Here is a 24,120-nt window from a genome sequence, read left to right as displayed (position 1 = left end):
AAAAAGGATTCCATTTTCTTTTAAAGTTAAAATTCTTTCTCAGCTACTTAAATTAATAGTTTTCACATCCCTTGAGATGTCTCTTTAATTTATGGGCTACCGCATTAATGCCTTTTTAAAAATTATATATAGTTCTTTTTTGGAAAAACCACTATTCCTGCTAATTCGGGATTTTGGGGGGAAGAGGAAATTAAACAAATGTAGCTAGTAAGTGGCGTGCCTGCACTGTTGTTTTACCTTGACATTGCAGCTCTCTTTTGATCCCTTTTCTTCTTCACTATAGAACCAAGTGTGCCTAAGTTGCTATATCAAGACGGGGACGGGTGTCATAAAGAAACCACACTGGTGGTGTGGAAGGAACTCCCAGTTTCAACCCATCCCTGTTCAGTTTAACAGCATTTTTGCAAAAGTTTTTCCTTTATTTGTGGAATTGATGATTCTGTGGAATTTCTCAGAGGTGACTATTGATAATTCTTTGCCTCAATCTCTGAATACTATAAACAAAATACTCTTAGGAAGCACGCTATGGAAAGCAGCTAGTCGTGGCAAGGCGGCCGCAGTTAAATGGCCATATTGAAGTTGTTATCATTAGACACGTGAAGAAAAGGGAAAACAACATCTTGAGTTTCTCATTAGGATAACTATTCACATCACTAAAGCAACCCATCACGGTAGGGAGTGTACTTTACATGCTTGTCTACTTCTCCTAAAGAACCTCATGGCTCCTAAAGATGAGAAAGGAATGCATAGAAAGTTTATCACGAATCATGTACACATCAGCTTTTTAGTATCCAACGGTATTCAGAAATAAATACATTTCATATTATACTGCATTAAAAAGAAATTAAATATGATTTCTACAGGTATGTCTTTTGAAATTTGACTTACTTTTGCATTGGGAAATAGCCCCAATTTCAGGGGGAAAGAGATTTTAACATGTTGAAGAAAAGGCAGATAAATATTATCTGTGTCCTTATTTAGGAGGGGAAAAAAGACACTGAAAACTAATAGGACCCTCTAGGGATGCTGTAAAATTCTTTCAGAATAGTTTAAAGAAGAATGTAGATGCTCATTTTCAACTCCTGAGTTGAGTGGCCCACCTCCGCAATGCTTCCGGTTCAGAAAGCCTCTGCTTCCCCCCCACAGCTCTGTCCCCACCATGCCTCTTAGAGGGATGTGGTTGCAACACGTTTTTCTCCCAGAAAATAATACTGTGAGAGAGCGAAGCGTTTCCTGGGAGGTGTCTGTTCTTTGTTACGCATGTGTCCACTGGGAGCTGCCATTATCAAGGGCTTCTTGATACCGATTTCTCATGTAATATATCTTATCTTCACAAGAATACACTTTGACATCCTGCTCCAGCTTTCATAGGGAGGAAATAAGTAATTAGGTTTCAATAAATCCAGGTAATTTAAAATTCAATATAAGAATTGATGCTTTCCAAAAAGCATATTGATCCCTGCTCCTGTTATCTTACTGTATATATTACAACTAAATTTATAAATGGACATACTCAGAGGCACCCAAATGCACATTACATTTTCTCCCTGTCAGAGGGCCAAAGCAGTGGCAGCAAGTCAGCAGGGCACCCTGAACAGTTCTCCGTCGGTACTCATGCTACTGTTATGCTACGGTAATAAGAGGAATCTAATGAACAAAATAAAAATGAGCAAAACAGAATCAGGGGCACAGAATCATGGAACAGACTGACAGCTGTAAGAGGGGAAAGGGAAGTTGGGGACAGATTGAAAGAAAATGGAGGAACTAGTCAAAGAACATTTATGAAGGACCCACGGACATGGACAACTGTGTGGGGACTATGGAAGTGGAGGGCAGGCTGGGTGGAGGGGAACAAAGGAGGAGAGCTGGGACAACTGTAATAGTATCAACAATGGAATATTTTTTTAAAATAAATAAATTAAGAGACAATAGTTCTTTGGGTCCAGGTGCTTGAGGTTGGGGTTCTGGTTCCGACCTCTCTAGGAAACTGGCAGGGTGGCTCACCTCACTAAGTGTCAGGAGCCAGGTCTTTTTCCCTCTTCAAAGGCATCCTTGTCCCCCTTGCCTTTACTAGGCTCAGGTAAGGAAACTTAATAACTGCAGATTAGAGTAGCTCTTTGGAGTAAATTTGGGTATAAGGGACACTCAAAAAAGTTTGTCATTTGGATTTCTTCTTTGGATGTATAATAATTTTTGTCCAGTGACAGAGCAGATGAGCTGGTCAGATGCTCTGGGCTGGAGACTTAGCAACAGGTCTTCCCTATTAATTAATAAAAAACTATAAATCATAGATTTCTGAATTTAAGAAAAAATACTATGACTTGTATAATCATATTCCCTTGATAATAGTTTTGGTCTGTATGTATTGCCTTTTAGGTCACAGAAACAGATATAGTCAACAAAAAATTATTTTTAGCCTGTAGTGAGGGTGAGGGAGAATTTAACTGAAACATTAAAAAAATAAAATAATGTGTCATTGGTCACTAGACCAGTACATCTCAGGTGTCCTGAATCCAACCCTGTGTTGAATACTGAAAGACTATCTTTGTTTTCTCAGCTATTTTCTTTAATTTATTACATGTGGGTTACAGGAAGACTTTCAGAGAACAAAGAGAAACCGGAGGCTTACCTGTTACATTGACACCATCTGACCTTTGACACCAGACTGTGCGGGAAGAGCCTTTCCAAGCGCTGGCCATCCACTTGTACTCGTAGCACTGTCCGCCTGCCAGGACACAGTAAATGTTAGCAGAAGCGTTCTGCCGCCCAGAGGGATAATCGTGGTGACGAGTGCTGATTGCATATTTATAAGCAATTGAAAAGTGGTAAGTCCATCTCGAGTGATTTGAGTGTCAATTTATTGTCCTGAAGTTGCCACATATTACAAAATTCCAGAGGCATATCTACATCTCAGGTAATTTTCCATATCTGCTATTACACTATCTAATATAAACCTATATTTTTAATTTAATTTTATGTTTTATTAAAATATCATGAAATATTAAACACAGAGACAAGGATGGAAAATAGTTAAATAAATGTATTCAATCAGCCATCATGCCATTTATCAAATATTACCATTTAGCCATATTTGCTTTAGTTTTTGTTTGTTTGTTTGTTGATGAGTAAAAAAATAACATAGATTTGATGTCCTATTATATTCCTTTCCGATTTGACCTCTCTCCATATCTGTCCAGCAATACCCACTATTCTGAGTATTCTTTTAATATTAATATTCTTTTACTACAAAATACTATTTTTGATTATAAATATATATAAATAAAAATATATATGTCCATAAATGATATAAGCTATTATTTTTAGTCAGTGTTAAAATTAAGAACGTATCATACTCTGAATCATTCTAAAACTTGTCAGTGATACAGATGAAATATTTCTATGTGATTTTAATATAGATACAGTTGGTTTACTTTAACTTCTATGTAGACTTCCCTGGTACTAATTACTATACCTTATTTAGCTGTTTCCTCTAAAGGTAGATTTTTAGGTTGTTTTCAGTTTTTGCTGTTACAACAATGCTTCAGCGGTCCATCTTGTGTAAGCTAAGCATCCTGGTTCCTCCTCACTCAACAGTGTCTACCGCCCCCAGCGACTAGGACAGTGAAGTCCTCACTGTTCACACATGCTCATTCCAGTCCACTCTCCTTGGCTGCCAGGTTACATCAATGTCAGGCAAACCATTCTCGTTATATTAACAATGGCTGGACTTTTTCCTGACAGACCTCGTATATCTTCTGGCCTTTTTTTTTCCTCTTTTTTTTTCCTACTGAAATCTATGCTTTTTCTTTTTGAATTGTGGGAATTCTTTATTCTAGAATAGCAACTCTCAAAGTATGGCCCAGGGACCATAGGAGACGTTGATATTCTTTGAGTATGTGCATGCAGCATCTGTGTAAGGTAGGACTTTCTTTACTCAACGGGTGGGGCAAAAGTAGGTTTACAGTTGTGAGTATGTGAAACAGTATATTTTTGTATTATTATTTATTAATTTTTACTATTTTCAATATGAAAAACTGTAAACTTGGGGTAATTTCTTTCTCATTTGTAATGTTATTGATGTCTAATTTTATTTCAATCTTATTTTGGAGTAAACAATTCTCTTTTTTTTCCTTGGAAATTATTTCATTTATTTTAACCCCTGACTTTTCACTACTTCTTCACCTACCCTGTCCCAGGACATATGGAATGTTATATTTGGCAAATTTGGGAAGATTTAACAGACAAAACAGATAATTCTATTTCCTGGATTAAGTCATCTAGACCATTTGGCTTTTATTCTAAGCATTCTACTCCAACTTCTAAACTTTCTCCTCCAGCTTTTCATTAATAAATGTGGTATTTTGGTTCCTGTTTGCTGTCCTTCTTTTTGAACACCAGGAGGAAGGAGAGGGTTGTTTGGTGAGCAACTAGATAGCCATTCTTTTGTTTTCATTTGCACTTCCTCTGTGTTTCCAAACTATGACATTTTAATGCTCTATGGTTCTTAAAACTGTCATGCGTTGTTTATACTTGGTGCATGGCTCCATATGAGTGTACAGATATACATACAGCCACAAAAATATGCACATTCAAGTAGGTTTATGTCAAGTTTAGAGTGATTCTTACCAGTACTTTATCAATTTCTGAAAATTTAGTAAAACGTCTCATTTTGCTATACATTTGTCATTCTTATTTGTACTTTCTTTTGACTTAAACGCATTGAGCATATTTTTAGATTCATAGATGATCAGGGTCATTACAGGTGTACAAATAAAGAGCTCCGAATTGTCTCAGCTTTCTGTAGCTCATAAAACATGGAGACATTCTCACAATATTGCATATCTATTAAGGGGGGTGAGATTTTTCTCCCTCCAAATCTTTAAAATTCAGAATCACACCCTTAATTCAATTCTCAACCTTAAGTGAGAGCTTGGAAAATTTGCTTATTTAACAGAATATTCAATTATCTTGTGCTTTTATTTATCCTCACAAAACTAAAACGAGATTTCATGAGTCATAGCTCTTACCATCACATGCTTTTGTTTCCAACATCTGCTCTGGGCACAGGTGCTGATTCTCTAGCTCTTGTATAATCACTGCTCTGGAACGGACCTGTGTTCCCCCAAAGCCTAGGTCCTCACCATTCACACAGGTCAGCTGACACAGGCTCCACGGAGACCAGTCCTTCAAGTAACAGTCGCCTGCAAAACACAGGTGTGTACTGCATACCCTTCCCCTACCCTTACCCATAAAGAATAGCCAGCCAGATAGTCTTTTTATTTTTAACCCCACTGGAAATGTTTGTAGGCATGCCAGTCATACATACTATTTGTAATATTTAGATAAGTATTTGATATTTGCAAGTTTGTATGTAGCTTTATAAGCTTGTATTAATATTGTTATTTTTTCTCAGTGGGTGTTACTGGCATGGAATATGTGCTGTGAAACACTATCAAATGTAAACTCTCTCTTGAAGGAGCTTGTCTGTATAATTCCCCTCCTCTTAAAAGACAACAAATATGTGATAAAAACCTACTGCCACAGTTGTCATTATTATTGAAAAGAGGTTTATTAAACACTTGGTATTATTCAAAGAAAATCCAGATATACATAGAAGTTGTCTTCTAAACATTCATAATTTCAAAAGAGCTTGAAGTCCAAGTCTGAGAAAGCTGGTGTTTATGCTTTATTCCAGTTTCTTCCCGGAGGTGTGAAGGCGCGACAGCCGAATGAGCAGTTGTAGTGGCAATAATGCACACTATTTCCTTGACCTACAACTTCACTCCACTTTCCCTTTTTGTTGATTACTGATTGAAGAAGAATATGCAGGCAATATGCACGTATCATAAACACACAGATTGCTGAGTTCTCACAACCTGATTACATCCCCATGTAACCTACACCCAAATCAAGTAACAGAGCATTCTCAGGATCTCAGAAACCCCTCTCCTGTTATATATGGAATGATACCCTGTGTACTTCTTGTGTCTGGCTTCTGTCACTCATTTATGTTTGTGTGATCCCTCATGCACACATGTAGCTCTAGTTTGTTTATTGTTATCACTGTAATTTACTTTTATTGTATCAATGACCACAGTTCAGATATCCATTCTACTATTAATGGGCATGTGGACAATTGCACCTTTTTCTCATTTTGAACACCGCTGTTGTGAACACCGTAACATACTGATGTTATGAATCTTTTGGTGAAGTTATACATGTGTGCTTCTACTGGGTGTACACCTAGGAGTGGAACTGCTGGGCCGTTGTGTACCATGCGTTCAACATCAACATCTGCAACCACTTTGAGAACAGGGAAGGCTCAATGGAGGCCCCTCTCCCGGGAGCACATCCATCCTTCAGGACTGACGGCTTGGTGATGCTGTTCAGAGGACTCAGTAAATTATGACAGACAAACCCATGAGGGTTCTTATTTTAATTATTCCATTCATATCACATGAATAATTCATATAGCCTTATGTTATGCTGAAATAGTATAATATTGGCAAAAAGTTACCTGGATGCCTGATTAATGAAAAAACTTTTTGTGCTGAGATTAAGAAATCCTAGAAATACATGAGTTATCGACTAGCACGCACATACAATAGTAAATGGGGGTAATTCTTGTAGGCTTTTATTAAAATACCTCATTAATACTCTAATGTCATACTGAGGTGTAGAAAATTCTTGTAAAATTTGAGTGTTAAGGAAAAAAAAAACTGGTAAGACTTTTTAAGTAGTGTGATAACATTTCAGGAACATTTCTATTCCCTAGGAAATGTTACTTTTGAGTAACTCAATTTTTAATTATGCAAGAGAAGTTATTAAAATTAAAATTTTTCTGCCAACATGAATGTATATAACTGCACCTCAGTGCTTGCAAACTACATGGGAGGAAAACATGTCTTTCTACGAGTAGGCTTCACCTCTGCGCTTATATCACTTGACATAGTGTATTTTGTGACAAAACTCAATAAATTGTTTAACATGGTCTGTGAATTATATCATAATCACCCCCAAATAAGCCATGTCAGGCTTCAGAGATTTAATACCAGCAAATGAGAGTGAGGCATTGCCTTGTACTAAACATACTTTTATATTCTGACTGTATAAACCATTGCAATAATAAATTACACTATGCCTGCCAAACGCATGACAATTAAGTGTATGAAATGCGTTTCTTTCAGTATCTTGTTTTTTAAAGCTTATTAGTTCACATACTGCTCGCTTTCAAAGCCCATCTCTGAAGGAAACTACCATGAGAGGAACTGAAATGAATAGATTATAATTTATAGGAGACGCAGCACTTCCTCCCATATTTGTAATTACTTTAAGTAGAATGGTGTGTTTGCCCTGTTCTATGTATTATGGGATATTGCAGTGTTCCTTTGCATCATTTACCATAGATTTTAATCTTATGTTTATTTTTGTCATTATTGGATTAGCGACTCTTTCTTCCATAACATGGTAAACTCATCGAGGACAGGGTAGGTTTGCTTCCCACTGCCTCTCCAACCTTGAGCTCAGGGCCTAGTCTACAATAACACTTGATAAGCAATCAGGTGGGTAATTGTGCTGCAGGAAGTATAATGAAAATTAATGGGGAGACTCCACAATAAAGCGTAAGCCAATGCCTGGCAAGGATTCCAGTTCTGCCCAATGTTGGGAGCGTCTCAATGATGCTGTTATTGGCCCTGGAGATTTGGTGTTGGACTAGGTAGGTCTTCCAACTTTTACCTTGGGTCAACTTTTATCGGCAATGTGGCCATTGCACACATCGAAGCCCCAAGATTCAGTCCTTGGCCCCGGTCCTTGGACCTGCTGCCACAGCCTCAACCTCTGCCTGCTGTGATGCCAAATGGCTTTATTAAATTAGAGTGTGTGTGACATCTGGCCTGAAATAAGGCCAGTTGGGGGAGCAGGAAATGGAACAGGAAAATTGCTGGATCAGGAAAAGGTGGTTATTGGCAGGTGTGGGGATGTCTAAGAAGCAACACTTTGCCTAGGTCCAGAAAGTCAAATTTAAAAAAAGATTATTTCTTAACCTTTAGTACATGAAAGTATCAATCAGTGTGTGTAAAAACTAGTACTACAGATGAATATACACAGGGAGAAATGCCCTCAAGGTCTAGCATATAGTTCAAGGTATTAGGGGTTATTTTATTTCCTGCTCTGTTCAATTTATTCAGTTCATCTTAAAAACAAACTAAGAAACTGCCGTTATTATCACCTCGAATAGTTTCCTTATTAAGTCAACTAGTTTACAGATTAAAGAACAAGTAATTTGATGAGTGACTGGGTGGGAGACCCATGTTGTCAAGTTTTCCAGCTTTGAGTAACTTAATTCCATTAAAATTAAAATATATATATATATGTTATCCATCCTTAAAAGTTTCTTGTTATATCTTTTTTACATAGAAAGTCTATTTTATGCCCAATCAGTATTTGTTTGCCAGATCCTTTTTATTTTTTTGATATCTTATTCAAAGTGAAACATTTCTTAAACAAATGTTTTTTATTGTCATTATTATAAGCAAATGGGGAAAATTTTCCATTTGAGAGTGACTTATAGATAATTCGCTTTTAAAAATGATCTAGGCCACTAATCAGCTGTTGCTTCCATGTCTTTCTCAAGGCCACAGGCTAATACTTGACATTGAGTTTATTTTGACTTTATATCTACCCTAAAGTTCTCTGCATCAAGTCTAAATTCTTCAATCTTAGCATATCACTGCCTTCCAATTAGTTTTTTGAATATTTGACAGACAACATTTGCTTTCCACATTTTACTACATGCGTTCTTCCTGTCCAACCTTGCATCAGAATGATTTCTTTCTGTAATATAATATTTTTCGCTTTTGAATGATAATTTAATTGGGGACAGAATTTTAGGTTGATGATTATTTCCCATCACATTTCAAGTATCGTAACGCTCTGAATTACAATGGTTTGGCCACACCACATATGTGATGGCGGTCCCATGAGATTTTAATGGAGCTGAATTTCCTGTAAGACATGGAAGGATATACAAATCAGGAGGCATTTGTTTTCTCTGATGGGGCAATATGTGTGGGGTTTCACAATACAGTCCCTCTCACTCATAGCACCTTGACTTTGAGAGCACAGAGTACATCCCGAACAGTCAGCTACCTGTTTCAGCACAGAGAATCCTGTACTCCCAGTGCTATATGTTCAGGGCACTGCCTCCCTCCCAGATCCAGCCTGATGGTCTTCAGAGCACACTGTTGTAAATTCTTATTGTCTTCTACAAAGACACAGGTCCACAGGAGCTACCTTTAAACACGTATCATGTGCCATCGGTGCTTAGTAACAAGCTTTCTGTGGTAGCATGGAGCCAATCTGTCCCTGTACTTTGGAAATATTTTCAGGTTGTAATAATGTAAAACATAGATAAGTTCTACTTCTTCCATCAATTCTATGCCAGAGAGAGCTGTTTGTGCTAGATAAGATCAACAGAACCAAAAACATAGTTCCTACACCAAAATATTTGAGTCCTCAGTTCCAGCCCCCTCCATGTTAAGAGCCCTCTATTTTTAGAAATACCACAAAGTCTCTTCATCCCACCACTGCTCCAACATGCAATCACCAAAACCACATTGCCGTGACAGTCCCCTGTGATCCTTCATTTCTCCATCTGTATTTCTTATTCCTTCTGACCCTCAGGCCACCATTCACTCCCCCTGACAGTCACTATTATGGTGTCTATGCCTTGTCCAGCCAGTTTCTCCTCAGTATTTCCAATCAATCCAGCCTCCATGCCTGTTTATGGAGCAACACTGACAGCTACAATAATCTATATCTGACTCTGTCAGAAGGAAGCAGGGCTTGTGGGACAGTGTTCATAAAGTCTACAGTCGTGGACAGGAATGTCCTAGCCTTTACATTCACTCACTGACTCACCCAGAGCAACTTCCAGTCCTGCAAGCTCCATTTATGGTGAGTGCACTACACAAGTGTACCATTTTTAATCTTTTATACTGTACTTTTACTGTACCTTTCCACGTTTAGACAGACAAATACCATTGTGTTATAATTTCCTCCAGCAACATGTTGCACAGGCTTACAGCCTAGAAGCAATACAGAGCCTGGGTGTGTAGAAGGCCATGTCATCTAGGTTTGCAGAAGTGCCCTCTACAACGTTCGCATGACGGAATCTCCTAACAATGCATTTCTCAGAATGTATTACCCTTGTTGACACATGACTGTATATTCTATTGTCTTTTGGATTTCATTGTAACCGAGAATTCTGCTATAATTCTAATTTTGTCTTCCAAAAGTAGGTAATCTATTTATTTTTTCTGAATGCTTTAATAATTCTTTTTTTTTGGTGTTTTCTGATGTAACTACAATGTATCTAGGTATGAATTCATTGTTGATTCTATTTAATACCCAGAGTAAGTTTTCACTATAAGGACTTCAATTTTTCTTTCACTGGTATTTGTTTAAATGCCGTGTTTCATTTTCTATTCTTTTCTTCTAGACCTCCTAAATAGATGTATGTTGTATGCTTATTTTCTCAAACTTTCTTTCATACTTTCCCTGTTAAGCATGAGCCTCAGGCCTTAATGGTTCATCCTCTGCAGGGGTTAAAACTTGTGTGTGTCAACAGCGGCTACACAAGAGACCTGGGTTCACCCCACCTGGCAGAGGAGGCAGTGCCCCCCATTCATCCACACTGCCGTGTCTGGCTGTTGGCACAGGTATTACTGAACGAAGGGCTGCTGACATCCCTCAACTTAGATCACACATGCAAGCCCTCTCCACCCCAGTCCTGGTAAGAAATGATCACAATATAAATCACGTTTTGCTGTTGTTACCTGGGCAAGGCTGGGTGCAGGTTTCTTCTAAGACCATTTTTTTATTACCCTCTATAATGGGTTCAACATCAGTGCAGAATTCTTCATCCACCACTTTGCTGAAATCATCAGCCGACCCATCACTCACTACACAAGAAATGTTTCTTGTTCTGGTGCCTTCTCCACACTGGGCATCCTGGAATGAAGAAAGGCATAACTAATTAGGAAAAGAAAAATAATTCATTAGTGAGCTCATCACTTACAGTCATCTCTGCATCAGTGATTTTGATTTATGAGCAGTTTAAGAAGCATTTGAAACCCTAGGGAAGCCCTACGGGAGCACACAATGAACAATTTATTTGTTTTCTAGCTAGAGACAGGCAAATAAATTTTCATTAAAATGAATCAGTCTCCAAATGATGTTTAAAATACAGGACAGGGAGGGCTTGCTATCAAAACTAATTAAACTAGTTATGAAATAGCTAGGCGCTTCAAATCTTTAAGAGGAAACATGCCATGTGTGACCTCTGCAAAATAACTCCGAAACCAAGTGCCTGCATATAAAGAACACACATCTCCACACGACCGCTTGAGATTTGATACCTGCACTTGGCATGGCGACCACTGGCCATATTGCCACCGATAACAGGGCTTTACTGGGCAAGGCTTGGACTGTTCCATCAGGGCTGGGCACGGCCTCCCATCGCCCTGGAAGGGCTGGGTAACTGTTCGTCTTCGGATCATTTTTCCTTTAAGAGATACAAAGGGATGCAGCTTTCGTGAGATGTTACAGTTGTGTGAGCACATACCTTTGGGAGAGGGTAGCACATGCAATTCTCCTGAGGAGATGCAAAGAACAAGTCGGTCTCAAATGTTTTGGAAAGAAAGACACCCAGAGTCAACATGGCTGAAGATTATTTGATGTGATTGAATGTAAGAGGGACATTTTATTTTGTGTTCTGTGACCACTCACCTAATGCTAATTAAGGGACAAACTAACCTGTGAGGCCGCATGTTTGCGAACACTCTGACCACGCGGACCACTCAGAAAGCTGGCAGTTGACAGGGCATTCCACCATGCAGGTTGTGTTCATCTGCCAGTTCTTCTCAAGGCCCAGCTGAAAGGACAGAGGCACACGCGTTTGTATGGGCACGGAGGCATGGTGACCATGTGTGGTTGAAAGGAAAAGATAGGAGTGGAGATGAGAGGAACGGAGAGGAGAAGTCAGAAAGAACAAGCAAGATGCGTAAAAGAATAAAAAGATATCTGGAAGACAAACATGCAAATTGTTAAAAATATAAAGTGGATCAACCCAGGAGAGTGGGAGCAAAGGGCACAGGATGAATGGGGGAGCCCAGCCAGTCAATATACTTTTATAGTGTTGAACTTTTTAAATATGCAACAAACAAAAGTAGATTTAATCTCCAAATAGGTTGAGTTTCTCTAAGTGATGAATAAATAAGTGTGAGCATGATTACTTTCCATTAGTTAAAAACCAAGAATGTCATCAATATACAGATCTACAGTTGTATCTTTGGGATATTACTTGTTTTTATATGTGCATATTACACTAAAACGCAAATGGGAAAAGTTTTAAAGACAAATTGACACTCAAAACTAATGATATAATGTATTGAAATAATATATCAGTTTTTAAGTATGCTATCTTTCTAAAAGAAAATCTGAATCACTAGAAGTTTTGGTTATTCATATTATATATATATTAATTACAAAGATTTTTCTTCTAAAACTGATCTCACAAGCTAACTGTGACATAATTCAGTTATTTTAGTGTTAGTCCCTCATCAAATAATAATGTTGTGCCCTTGTATTAACACTGAGTTTCAATACATATTTATGTATTCTTCTTTTAAAATACAAGATGAGATTTCAAACTCATCTACTGTATATGAAGACATTTAAAAAGCCTGAGATACAAACTAGCATTGACACAGAAAAATTTAAGAGCATGTTAGGAGAATATGATTTGTTAAATTGGTAATCCTTAGGATTTTCAAGACCTTTTCTATTTTTGCATGAAATACAAGTTTATGGTAACTAATTTGTATGTTGGAACTTGGCAAAAGAAAAATTTCTGAAATGTTGTTGTGGTTCAAGTACAGCTCGTGGCTCTAAGTTGCCCACTGAGAAAAGATCAGGTTGGTGACTTGTGTACTACATCCCTCTGCATGTACTCCCACATATTCTTGGCCAGTAATGCTTGACAAAGATGAGAGTATTTGCTATGAACACTTTTACTGTGTCACTATGGAAAATCTCATAGTCACTGAAAGTCCCGAGAGGTTGGAGATTAGAGTCTTAAGGGGGCATTATAAAAATAATGTGTTATATGTAAGGTAGATAATAGCATCATAGAGAGAGGGTTGGAATCACAGAATTGAGTTACTACTAACTTATTTATTATAAAGGATGTCTGTTGACAGCTATTCTGGGTATGCAGTTCTGAGACCTTTTAGCCCTTTACTACTTTTTCCCCTTACATTTATTGTATTCTTTTTTCCCATCTATCTATCTATCTATCTATCTATCTATCTATCTATCTATCATCTATCTATCTATCATCTGTCTATAATCTATCATCTATCAACTGTCTATCTATCACCACAACCTATCTAAGCACATGCTCAGGGGTCAAGGAGATGGGAAAGGAGAAATCAATTACTAGGTATCGTCAGGTGAGTAAATGTTTGAAAAAACATCAAAGACAAAAATACTATATAAATACTGGATGGATGTAACCCCAATTATCCTCTTTGTTGGGTAGTGATGCCATCTCTCTTCTTGGCTGTCAGAGAAACAGCGAGAGTTATCTAGTGCTGTTGCACCAAAGGCAGGGTGTACACATGTATCAGTAGGCAGGCAATCACTCCGTCGTTAGAGAGATAGCCAGCTTCTCTCAGGGCTATTATTCAACCCTACTGCATCCACAGGGATGGAGAAAATGGGATGAGTTGTTTAATCCAATTCCTGCAGAGAACAGTACTCTTCTCCCTGAAGACAGCGTTTGAAAGACAGTTATGATTTAAATTCCTAATTGTCATGGCAGCATTCAAACGTAAAAATATCTGTACACAGAATACATTTATCTAGTTTCCTGGATACTTAAAATTAGTTATTTGTCAAGTTTTTATTCAAATTTTATTTAAGAAATAAAGGATCCTCTCTATGCCATTGTGCTGCAGTCATATGAGCTATTTTAGAATTGGTCTGATTGGGTTTGGCTTTTAAAAAGCTCTGACAGCTATCACTGTATATTTCACTCTGACTCAGGAGGGCATTAATATGTGAATTTGCAACAAAAGAGACATATTAATTGACTAGAAGTAGATCACAGAAAGCTCTCCAGCCAGTGTATGACTGTAATAATATTCATTAATAATAATGTTATTGTTATAATGGGTACATTACTTCAATGGTATTAGTTTAAAAATTGATTCAGGTATAAAATTTCTAATTATATCAAAAGTATGAATGGACTAAGTTATGTTGCAGGATGATAATAAGAGAAATTTATTAACTAAACAATTTGTCTTCAGCACATTTGGGAGCTGTGTTCACATATTCACATGGACAGAGATATAAGGAACTTAGGTTAGGTCTACATGATAAAGATATCAAATGGATTAGTATATTTTTATCTCAAGTTTTCCCTCAGGGGTTGGAACAATTTACCATGGGCTTATACTAACTGCCAGGATATGCAAACAGAAGTCGCGGTCACCTTGTCTACTGAACCCTAGTGAGGTTATAAGCTCCGACTGTGTGCTCATGACTGTGGGTTCATGTTTAACCCAGCGGGTCGCAGACGCAGGAGGAGTCAGAACCTGTCAGGAGTGTGAGTACCCTTTTGGTCTGGAAATCAGACAAAATAATTGAAACATGAAGTGTAGCTTCATGAAAACTAAGAAAGGCCAACAACTGGTTCCTCACATTTCATAAGATCATATCTAGAAATGATGACATGACTTTTCGAAAGTGAAGAATTAAGAATGACAGTTCTTTGCACCTGAAAGATACTAATGGCAGACTCCATTCCTTTGTTTGAATTTCTCTTACCCACACCTGAGCACTTGGACGCTCACAGCTGGGTATTAGATCCTAATATCAAAGTCTGCTACCAAACCACACGCGAGCAATGTTTAGCAACAGAGAGAATGAATGATGGAGCTTGGCAGGTGTCCCAGGCAACACAAAATTCAAATGAAATTACAAAGATGATGAGTAGTCTGATTAGGACTTACTGCCCATATTCACCTTGATTACTTATTGTTCCCCAAGCATTTCTTTCAGAAAAGGATAATTAGCATACCTTTGGGTTCCAAGCAGAACAAAATACAGGAAATTAGGTGGAGAAATCAGTAGTATTGGACAGTGTCTCTTTTCAAGAGGGTGCTTAACAGCCTCTGAATAGTGCAGAAAAACATCTGCTGGCAATGAGCTGCATGGAGCACAGGTCATCTGGCTCAGCATGAACTGAAATTATTAGGAAAGAAATTACTCACAAAGATGTAACACAGCATCCCCTCACCTCTTCACAATATTTCAGGTCAACCGACTTGCCATCACTTCGAACACAGTCCAGCATCCTTGTTTTAATGCCATTTCCACAAACTGCCTTTTCACTCAGCTGACACGTGCTCCAATCTGAAAGGAAGGGAGCCCGTCAGAACAGACGGCCACAGGGGACACAGATTTTAAATGGAACTCCATATTTAAATGACCTGAATTCCATATTTAATTCGCAACTGCTTCTAAGCTGCACAATCATCCTACATGCAGAGCGTAAGAGTCCCGGCTCTGAACATTTCAGGAGTCAAATGGAGTTGCCGGGGTTGCACAGAACCACGAGGATTATTCTGGAAGGCAGATGTCCATTTGACCATCTTGGTGATGTTGTAAAAATGGCCTTGGCCTGCAGATCCAATGTCACTTAAAAACCTTTTCTAATAAAAGCAGAAATTTCAATTTTAACAATATTTTCATTTTAGCAAAGTAATCACAATGTTAATGGATAGCACTTTAACTGTGTTATGTTCAAACAAAACACTGTATGCCACTTCCATATTTAAAATGTTTTAGTATATGCACTTATTTCAAAATCACTTTGCTCATATTTCTTTAATTCTCTTATTTCATGTCTTTTTCAAAATAATTCTTTCATCTTTCTTTTTAGAGTAATATAGTTTATCTCAAAGAACCATGATTTCCTTGTGTCGTCAAAGAAAACTGAAGAGAAGAATCAAAAGAAACAAAAGCCAATCTGACTGCTGTGTACCACTGTACAATTTCTATAGTTTACATCACTGGGGATATTACCTGAAAAAATTCTAAAATAAGCTTCAGTGCTTCCCCGGCATATAAACCACCAAACTCTTCTTTCCTACAGTATGTCCCTTGATGGCAGGAGGTGAGGGTTAGGGAGAACAAATAGAATTTATAATAAGCCTTTTTTTCTGAAAAAATACTTATCTATCCATTTTATCTATACCTTTGATAATATTGAAGTAGTTATATTTATGTACTTTTTGGCAAGGGGAAGATTGCTGCTGTTTTTACTTCAGAGCAATCTTGCTTTGAACGGCCCCCACACAAAGAACTGTGTTCCCAGCATGTTACAGCAAAAAAGTTTTTATTTATTTATTTTTAGACAGAGCAGAAGGGAGGGAGAGAGGGAGAGAAATACCAATATATGGTTGTCTCTCACACGCCCCCTGCTGGAAACCTAGCCCATAACCCAGGCCTGACTGGGAATTGAACTGTCAACCCTTTAGTTTGCAGGCTGGCAGTCAATCCTCTGAGCCACCTCAGCCAGGGAGGAAAAGTATCTAATTTACAGCTTCCCAAAGTGGGAGGATGTCTTAAATAGGATCAATCAGACTATTCACAATCTACCATAGGGCTAATGTTTCTGTGATATTTTCATTATCTGTATCGTGATGTTTAAAATATATACTAGATAAATATGTGTCACTTAAATAATTCTTTCTGGGAGAGTAAGCAGCATGTTCAAAAGGCACCCAGTCAGAGGTGAGCATGCAGTACGCTGCTGAGCTGACGCATGGGCTTTGGCCTGTACTCTGTGATGAGGTGACTGTGCACATACCTGTTACGTTATAGTCATAGTGGAAGCAGTTCCTGTTCAGGTTGCAGGGTTCCCTCTCGACAGCGTCAGGGCAGACTCTTCCTTCCTCAGCGGGCTGTCTGATGGGATCAGCTGACCTTTGTCGGAAATTGCTCTGATTGCAAGGCTGACAGAGAAGAACAGGATCCTCAGAAAGGTGAACACCCAGCCGCAGGAGGGCGATGTGTTAAGAAGAGCACTGCAGCAGGAGTTGGCAGGTGGGGCCAATGGCTAACCCGAACAATCTCATTACACTTCCATTTCTTCTATAAGATCAAAGTGTTGTGTGAGCTTCTGATGTGCTATCTAGCTATAAGAGGCTTAAGGACCTATGTGTCAAATATTAATAGATATGTCACATCATGGGTATTTAAACACATATGTATGGTAATATTAATTATTGTGAATGAGTAATACAGAATTTTCTATTATCTATCTATCATCTAATACAGTCTCTTGGTACCACAAAAAACATTTTAAGAGTGACTTTAAATGACTGCTGCTAGTGACCTTTACTTTCCTAGGCACACTCACATATGCACTTGAACACATCGGCTTGCAATCTCCTACTGGTACAGTCCTGTTCTGAAAGCATGTGGCTTCTAAGAACAGGAGCAGTAACTTCAGACTTGAGGTTACTGGCATTAGAAAATCATTTGCATACCCCTGTGAAACAGTTGATTCTTTATTACAATTTAAATGTATCCAAGTCAACTGCCAGCCCTGTGTTTGCTCCCGCTGTATCAGTTGGCTGCTAATCAGCACCTTTAATAATGTTAGCCCTGAGATGAAAATTTAATTTTTCCTTGAAAAGAGGCATTATAAATTTCTTTGAAACTGTCCTACATTGTATTTCAAAAAATTAATTTCACATTGCATGTATTTTCCCTATGCCTTTGATGCCATTGTGAAATGTGCAACTTCACAAAGGTGCCCAGGGGTAAACCCAATTTTCTACATCATCAGCCAGTTCCGTTTCAAATGACTCTCTTCCCAGGGTCCCAGGGAAGAGCCCCTACAGGCTGTTGAAATCTAGATGCTTTGTGTGATTTGAACCTCTCCCCTGGCTTCCCAGGCCTGAGGAGACACAGAGTCAGTGTGTGGAAAGAGAGTCACCGATGCACAGCTTTCTTCTTCCCGCTCTCTCTCTTGCCAGGATCTTTTGCGTTTTAGTGTCAAAACTCCTGCTGCAGGAGCCCCACTGTGTGAAAGATTATTCCTACAATTTAAGTAAAACGAACCGGGCAAAAAGCAAGGGATGACAATAACGTAACACCATTAAAGTACCTTTACTAGAGCTTCATTCTTTGTCCCTTTACCTGGAGGGAGTCATTAAGGACACTGCAGTTTTTAACCTGCTATATGTTTTTAAGCCCATTTGAAGGTGTTTTGTGCTGGCCAGGAGGATGGTGGAGGAGCATAAAGCTTGCAAGACGTCTCGCTGTTCTAGTGTGAGTCGAAATATTGCTAACTTGAAGTGGCACGGTCACAGAATGAAGTAGCCAGGAAAATATACTTTGCTTTGGTAATTAATTTGGTAACTAATTTAGTAACTATGATTTCCTTAGTAATATCTTTAAAGCTTTACTGGTAAGGAATTAAGCAAACTCTGTGTTAATAAAGAGCTAATCATCTCACCAAAGTGCACCGAGTCCACGGTCCCCATTCGGATATCACGCAATCCTCAGGGCATGGTAATTTGCACTCTCTGGAGCCCAGGGGCATCTCTTCTGGGTCGCAGAGGTAATCATCCACATGGTCAGAAGGGCCATCCGCTGTGTTCTGCATGCATCTAGAAGACAGCATACCTATCTGTCAGGGAAGGAGCCAGGACAATTGAAATGATGGCCAACCAGCAGGAGAGGTGGTCCATCTTAAGACATCATTCTGGGGTTGGCAGGAATGGGGTGGAAAGCTTTGCATTTAATCAATACAATTCTTCAAACACAAAGGTATAAAATGATTCCTACCTCCCATAAATACTTGTACAACTTTGGTATGATTTTTAAATTTAACCTTATAAGTATTATCCCAGTTTTTAAAAAACACAGCCCCTGTGTATATGCAAACTCCGTGTGTCTTCCTCTGAAAGGAGAGGGTCACTTACTCTCATAAATGATGCTGGACTGAGGAGGAGTGGTTCAAAGAGATTCATAGAGGGGTTACAATTGTGGAATAAAACACGTTTGTTTTTTTTTTCTGAAGAAGGAGAAAATGGTGGATTCTGTGGAGGAGGTAGATTCATGTAGGATGGAAGACCAGGCACACTGAAATCTACTAGTGAGAGGTTTCCTCAAGTGTTTTTGAAAGTAGCCGATGGCATTTATTAGATTGTTTTGTCAAATAAAAAGGCATTTACCCTCCCATCTACTGATAATTTTCAATGAAAGCAAGAAGTGAAAAGACAATTATAATATAGTAATAGCACAGATTACCTAAATGGGGTCGTTTGGATCCTCCTATCTTGACCTTTTTATGGTTAGTTTTCTTTTTGACAGAACAAATTCAAGCATTTTATCACAGTTCATTCTGTTGTAAGCGGTCATGAAGGACTCTTCACTCGCCTCTTGGAAATCTGACTAATGTGGCCAGTACCAGACTTCATGCATACCACACTTAACCTCTCCTGGCACTTTTCTAGCGGAAGAGAAAAACTTTATCCCTCATCTCTAACTTGGGAAGGTCAACCAAATTGATGGGCATAGGAACAGAACTATATTGCAGGAGATGAAAAAGAAGGCTTGAGCTCTTAAGACCTCTCAAACCCATGGGGACGTTTTAAACTGTTAGTTGAATTACATTACCAATCATACCTGAAATTTCAACTCTTTTCAGGAATTCTACAACCAGCACAGACACCGTGTCTTCTCCTATCTACTCTGCAGAGTAACCTCTCTATACTGTGCTGCCTGATTTAAGAGAAATGTTTTCCTGTGAGACTCATTCAGGCCCAAAACTGTGCTGTTGGCCACGTCTGAATGAGGTGTGCCCTCCTCTGCATTTTGCTGTACACTGCATGAATACATAAGAGGGCAATCAGAAAAACACCCGCCAAAGGTAGATATTTATTTGATTTCATTGAAAAAAAATTAAATTATAAATGTCTTCAGGAGAGTTTTAGTTTCTCAGAAAAAAACAATAGTTCTACCTTCAATGGATTTTAAAGAATGTTCTGATGAGAGCAGCTTGGAGGGGATATGGAACAAATGGGACAGCTCGATGCTTGAAGTCGGGTTTGCTGCTGAGGAAAGACTGCATTCGTGGTAGGTACCGACAGACACGACGTATGAGGGTTAACTTGCAAAGGTACCCATTGATTCAGAGTTAAGGACAGATGGTCAAGACTATTATGTAGTCATGTACATAAAACTTTATTTTCAAAGGCTTTTCTTTTAATTTTTATTATAAAGGTAACATATTCATTTCAGGAAAATCAGAATAAATAGTAAAAATTCACATGATTCAATCAGAGATAGCCACTCTTAACAGACTAATATATTTAAACATATATTTTCATTTCATTAAACTCAAGAACACTTTACCTGCTATTTGTACTGTTTTAAAAAGTAACATAGACATCTCCTCGTATTGTTAACTGTTTTTCTAAGATATAATTTGTAATGACTGCACTTGAATCCCATCACTTGAATGTGCCACAATTGCTAAAAACCCTTTTGTTGACATTCAAATTATTTATGTCTTATTTATTTTATTTGGCATTAATGATTTTTTAAATCACTCTAGAAGAGAAGATAAATATTTGGATCAAGTTTTGACCCCAAAGGAAGGCCCTGTAAGTTCATTAGCTTTTTTCAAGTTCTTGGCCTTTCCCCTTCCACACGAAAAGGAATTATGCTGTGAGAAAACTGATGTGTATCAGAAAACATAGTGTAGAATCAAGGTGAGGCAGCCAAAGGTGGGGCCAGAGGCCCACCACGCATGGGTATAATGGGAGGGGGAGCATTGTTGGCAGAGAATTCAGAAGCAACAATAAAAATAACCAAATCACTCTGTTTTTTATTATCACAATGTGCTGGTACTTAAAAAAATGTGAGTGGAAAAAATACCTCTTCCTACCAGGGCAAACCATTTTTATCACCCAATCTTTGGAATGTCATACCATTCTAAAAGGAGAAAGAACAAGATGGGATATATTGAATCCTGCTCTCTGAGAGACTCACATATACTAATGGCTTGCATCTGAGAAGGACGTTTTGACCTTAATTAGCTGAGGATAAGGTTAGGGAGGTACACAATCAGTAAAGAAACATTATGTGAACGGAGATCACAATCAATGCTGATCTTCTGTTTTTTCTATTTGCATTAGTGATGTTTACTGAAAAAATAAGTTGATTTGAAAAGTTACTTAGTTTAGGATGTGTTTGGGAATGTTAATATCTATTCACAGAGAAAAAAGAAGCAACATGTACACAGATAGTTGAAGGGAAAGCAGGAAGAACCACAGTTCTTTATTATATCTATTTTTACTAACCAAAATGCCAATCTGATCAAATTCTGAATATAAGGAAAGTATTTTAAAATTGAAAGTGAAATTTAAAATTTTGAAGGACAAGGTCAGAAAACAGAATTTATTTATTTTTCTTCCCTGTTTCCCTATCAACTCATTACATCCCCCTGTTTTAAGCTACAAATGTTAATTGGATCTACCTTCCTACTAAAGCATATTAAAAAATATGAATCTTAAATTAAAGTTAGGTCATGAGTGACAATGAGCTTCTTCACAACATGCATTACCATTCTGTATGTTTTATTCTTGTCTTACTGTCTGTCATTCATCTGCGTTAGAAGAAACTGGTATAGTTACAAAGAATGAAAAGGGACTTGGGTTTGGATGCCAACTGTGCGTACTAGATGTGTGTTCTTGGTAAGTTAGTATTTGTGAATCTGCTCCATGAAGTGGAAATAATAAACGTCATAGACTTGTTTCCCAGGTTCTAGAACCCTTAAGGATCCTCTGCAAAGGCTGTAGAGAAAATTGAACGAGTGTCAACCTTGTATTAGGTGCTAGGGAATGTCCATAAACAAACAGGGTTTCAGTGTGGAGAAACTTCCAGGGTTTAAAACAGTGGCAGGCATGTGAAAAGATCTTTCCAAAACAATGCAGACTATCTGGGGTACCACAGAACAATACCCCTGAAGAGAACTCTGTGTAATGACAGAAATACGGTGCTGATATAATAATAGCCTGTAGCCATTGGTGGCTATTGAGCACTTGCAACGTGTCTGGTGTGACCGAGGAAACATTTCTAGTTTTATTTAATTTTCATTAGTTTAAATTAAAAGTGAAAATAGCCAAATGTGACTAGTGGCTATCCTACCAAACAGTGAGGCCACAGAAGAAAAAATGAGAGGCATTAGCCAACGGGAAGCCTTCCTGGAAGACAGAAGTATTCAAAAATTGGCCAGTTGTATATAAAGGATCAAGAGTTTATAACAGATTATCATTAAAATGCAGTTAGAAGTCTATTTGGCTTTGAAGGAAAAAGTTATTAGGGTTAGAAAGTCTGCATTGGTTCACCTCAAATTCAATATGAAGCTCTTTCCTTGCAAGAAAAAGCACCTCAGAGTGAAGCTTCCTAAATCAGAAGGCCAAGTATGATAAGCTACTGCTTGAAGCAGATCCTTTTAGAGTTTCCCATGAACACAGATTCCCTAAAAATAAAGCTCAAGGCAGTTTGTTAGGAGATCGGGAAGGAGTGAACGCTCACGTTGGCAGGTAGGAAACAGGGAAGTGTGGTGTGTTTTGCTCCTCTGTGCAGTTCGGCTTGGCCTCACCTCACTTTCCGAGTCTGCACGCCCTCTCCGCAGTTGTCCCGCGTGTTCACAAAGGTCACCTTGCAGACACTCCAGGGCTCTGCGACCCATAAGTGCTGGTTGCAGTCACTCTGGCAGGGGACGACCTCATACACCTGCAACACACACAGTTCTCGGCGATCTCCTCTCAGGTGCCTGAAGAGAGTGCCTGGACAGACTTTACATCATAATATTCATTATATTCTTATTTTAGCTACTTTTATTTCTCTCCATTGTTACTTGAAATTTCGTGAGAGTTCTAGTACTCAGAAGGGCAGAACTAGCTCTCTTGTATTCTGTTGCTCACTATGTTGCAGTTGTAGATCTGGTCCGCCTGACCCCATTTAGTACGTGACCTGCTTCCCTGGAGTGACCCTTACGGAGACAGCGCAGAGTCTTGGGCCTGGGATGGGGGGGGATGACAGATGGCTTGAGGGCACACAGGATAAGCTGACTGCAAAAATGCCCTCATCTCAACTCCTCCTGGCCCAGGAATGAAGAACTAGCCATGTTTACCTCCCTTAGAACTGCTTACTTCCTTGCAGAAGTAGAAGCCACTGCTTTTCACATACAGTTGATTAAGGTTTGACTGCTATACAACCCTCCTGGGGTGGCAGAAGTGAGCAGTCTGCCATCTTGGCCCTCACAGGTGCTAAGGCAGTTGCTAAGCAACCAGACAGCAGAAGGAAGTAGCTTGACCTTCACATGGAAAATTTCTCAAACCTACCTTTTTCAAAAAGCCCACCTTTGTGCACAAGCCTGCATTGTTTCCAGCTTATAAAAGCAACCAGGCAGAGCCAACGCCCTCCCTGAGTCAGTTCAGAGGACCTTCCTTTCCTCTGTGCTGCCTCCCTTGTGCTCGAGCTTTAGCTTTAATAAAATTTGTCCTGAAGTGTTCCTGGTAGTTCTTGATTTCTAACTTGGGGAGCCCAAAGACTGCAAACACCACAACATTACCACAACGGATTGTAATTTTCCGGGCCTTTGGCCTTGTTTACAGTTTTGAGTGTCTTCAATACTTACCCCAGGGTGTTCACATGCTAGGCAATCAACAGAGATTTGGTAGATAAATGAATGAATGAATGAATGAATGGATTTAAGTGTATAAAAATAGCTATTTTCAAATAAATATAATTGGGTTTAAAAATATGTAAATATGTATAATAATGAAAATATATTTGTATGTTCCATTTTTTAAACTAAATTAAAATACCAATAACATGAAATAAAGACATCTTTAAACAAACCCTCAATCATTTAGGGCTTGGAACCAAGGGCTGAAATCGTTCTCCTATTACAGAGCTACAGCCCAAAGCACTGAGGGCCACTTGAAACAAAGCAGAGAG

General features: G+C 38.5%; 1 protein-coding gene across 1 annotated transcript in view; it reads right to left on the bottom strand.

The window, feature by feature from the left end:
- The window catches only part of THSD7A (thrombospondin type 1 domain containing 7A), a 351,382-nt gene that overhangs the window by 9,624 nt on the left and 317,638 nt on the right, over positions 1-24,120 (bottom strand). Inside the window, exons 16-24 of the mRNA XM_053926733.1 lie at positions 22,757-22,890; positions 18,599-18,752; positions 16,943-17,087; positions 15,368-15,483; positions 11,818-11,935; positions 11,421-11,566; positions 10,839-11,013; positions 5,028-5,201; positions 2,630-2,725 (exon numbers count right to left, since the gene is read on the bottom strand). Of these exons, the coding sequence (XP_053782708.1) occupies positions 2,630-2,725; positions 5,028-5,201; positions 10,839-11,013; positions 11,421-11,566; positions 11,818-11,935; positions 15,368-15,483; positions 16,943-17,087; positions 18,599-18,752; positions 22,757-22,890 (1,258 nt within the window). The remainder of the gene's footprint in view (positions 1-2,629; positions 2,726-5,027; positions 5,202-10,838; positions 11,014-11,420; positions 11,567-11,817; positions 11,936-15,367; positions 15,484-16,942; positions 17,088-18,598; positions 18,753-22,756; positions 22,891-24,120) is intronic.

Source organism: Desmodus rotundus, chromosome 6 (genome assembly GCF_022682495.2).
Source record: "Desmodus rotundus isolate HL8 chromosome 6, HLdesRot8A.1, whole genome shotgun sequence".
Lineage (NCBI taxonomy): Eukaryota > Metazoa > Chordata > Mammalia > Chiroptera > Phyllostomidae > Desmodus > Desmodus rotundus.
Note: the sequence above shows the minus strand (reverse complement) of the source record. Positions and strands in the feature narration are given on the sequence as shown.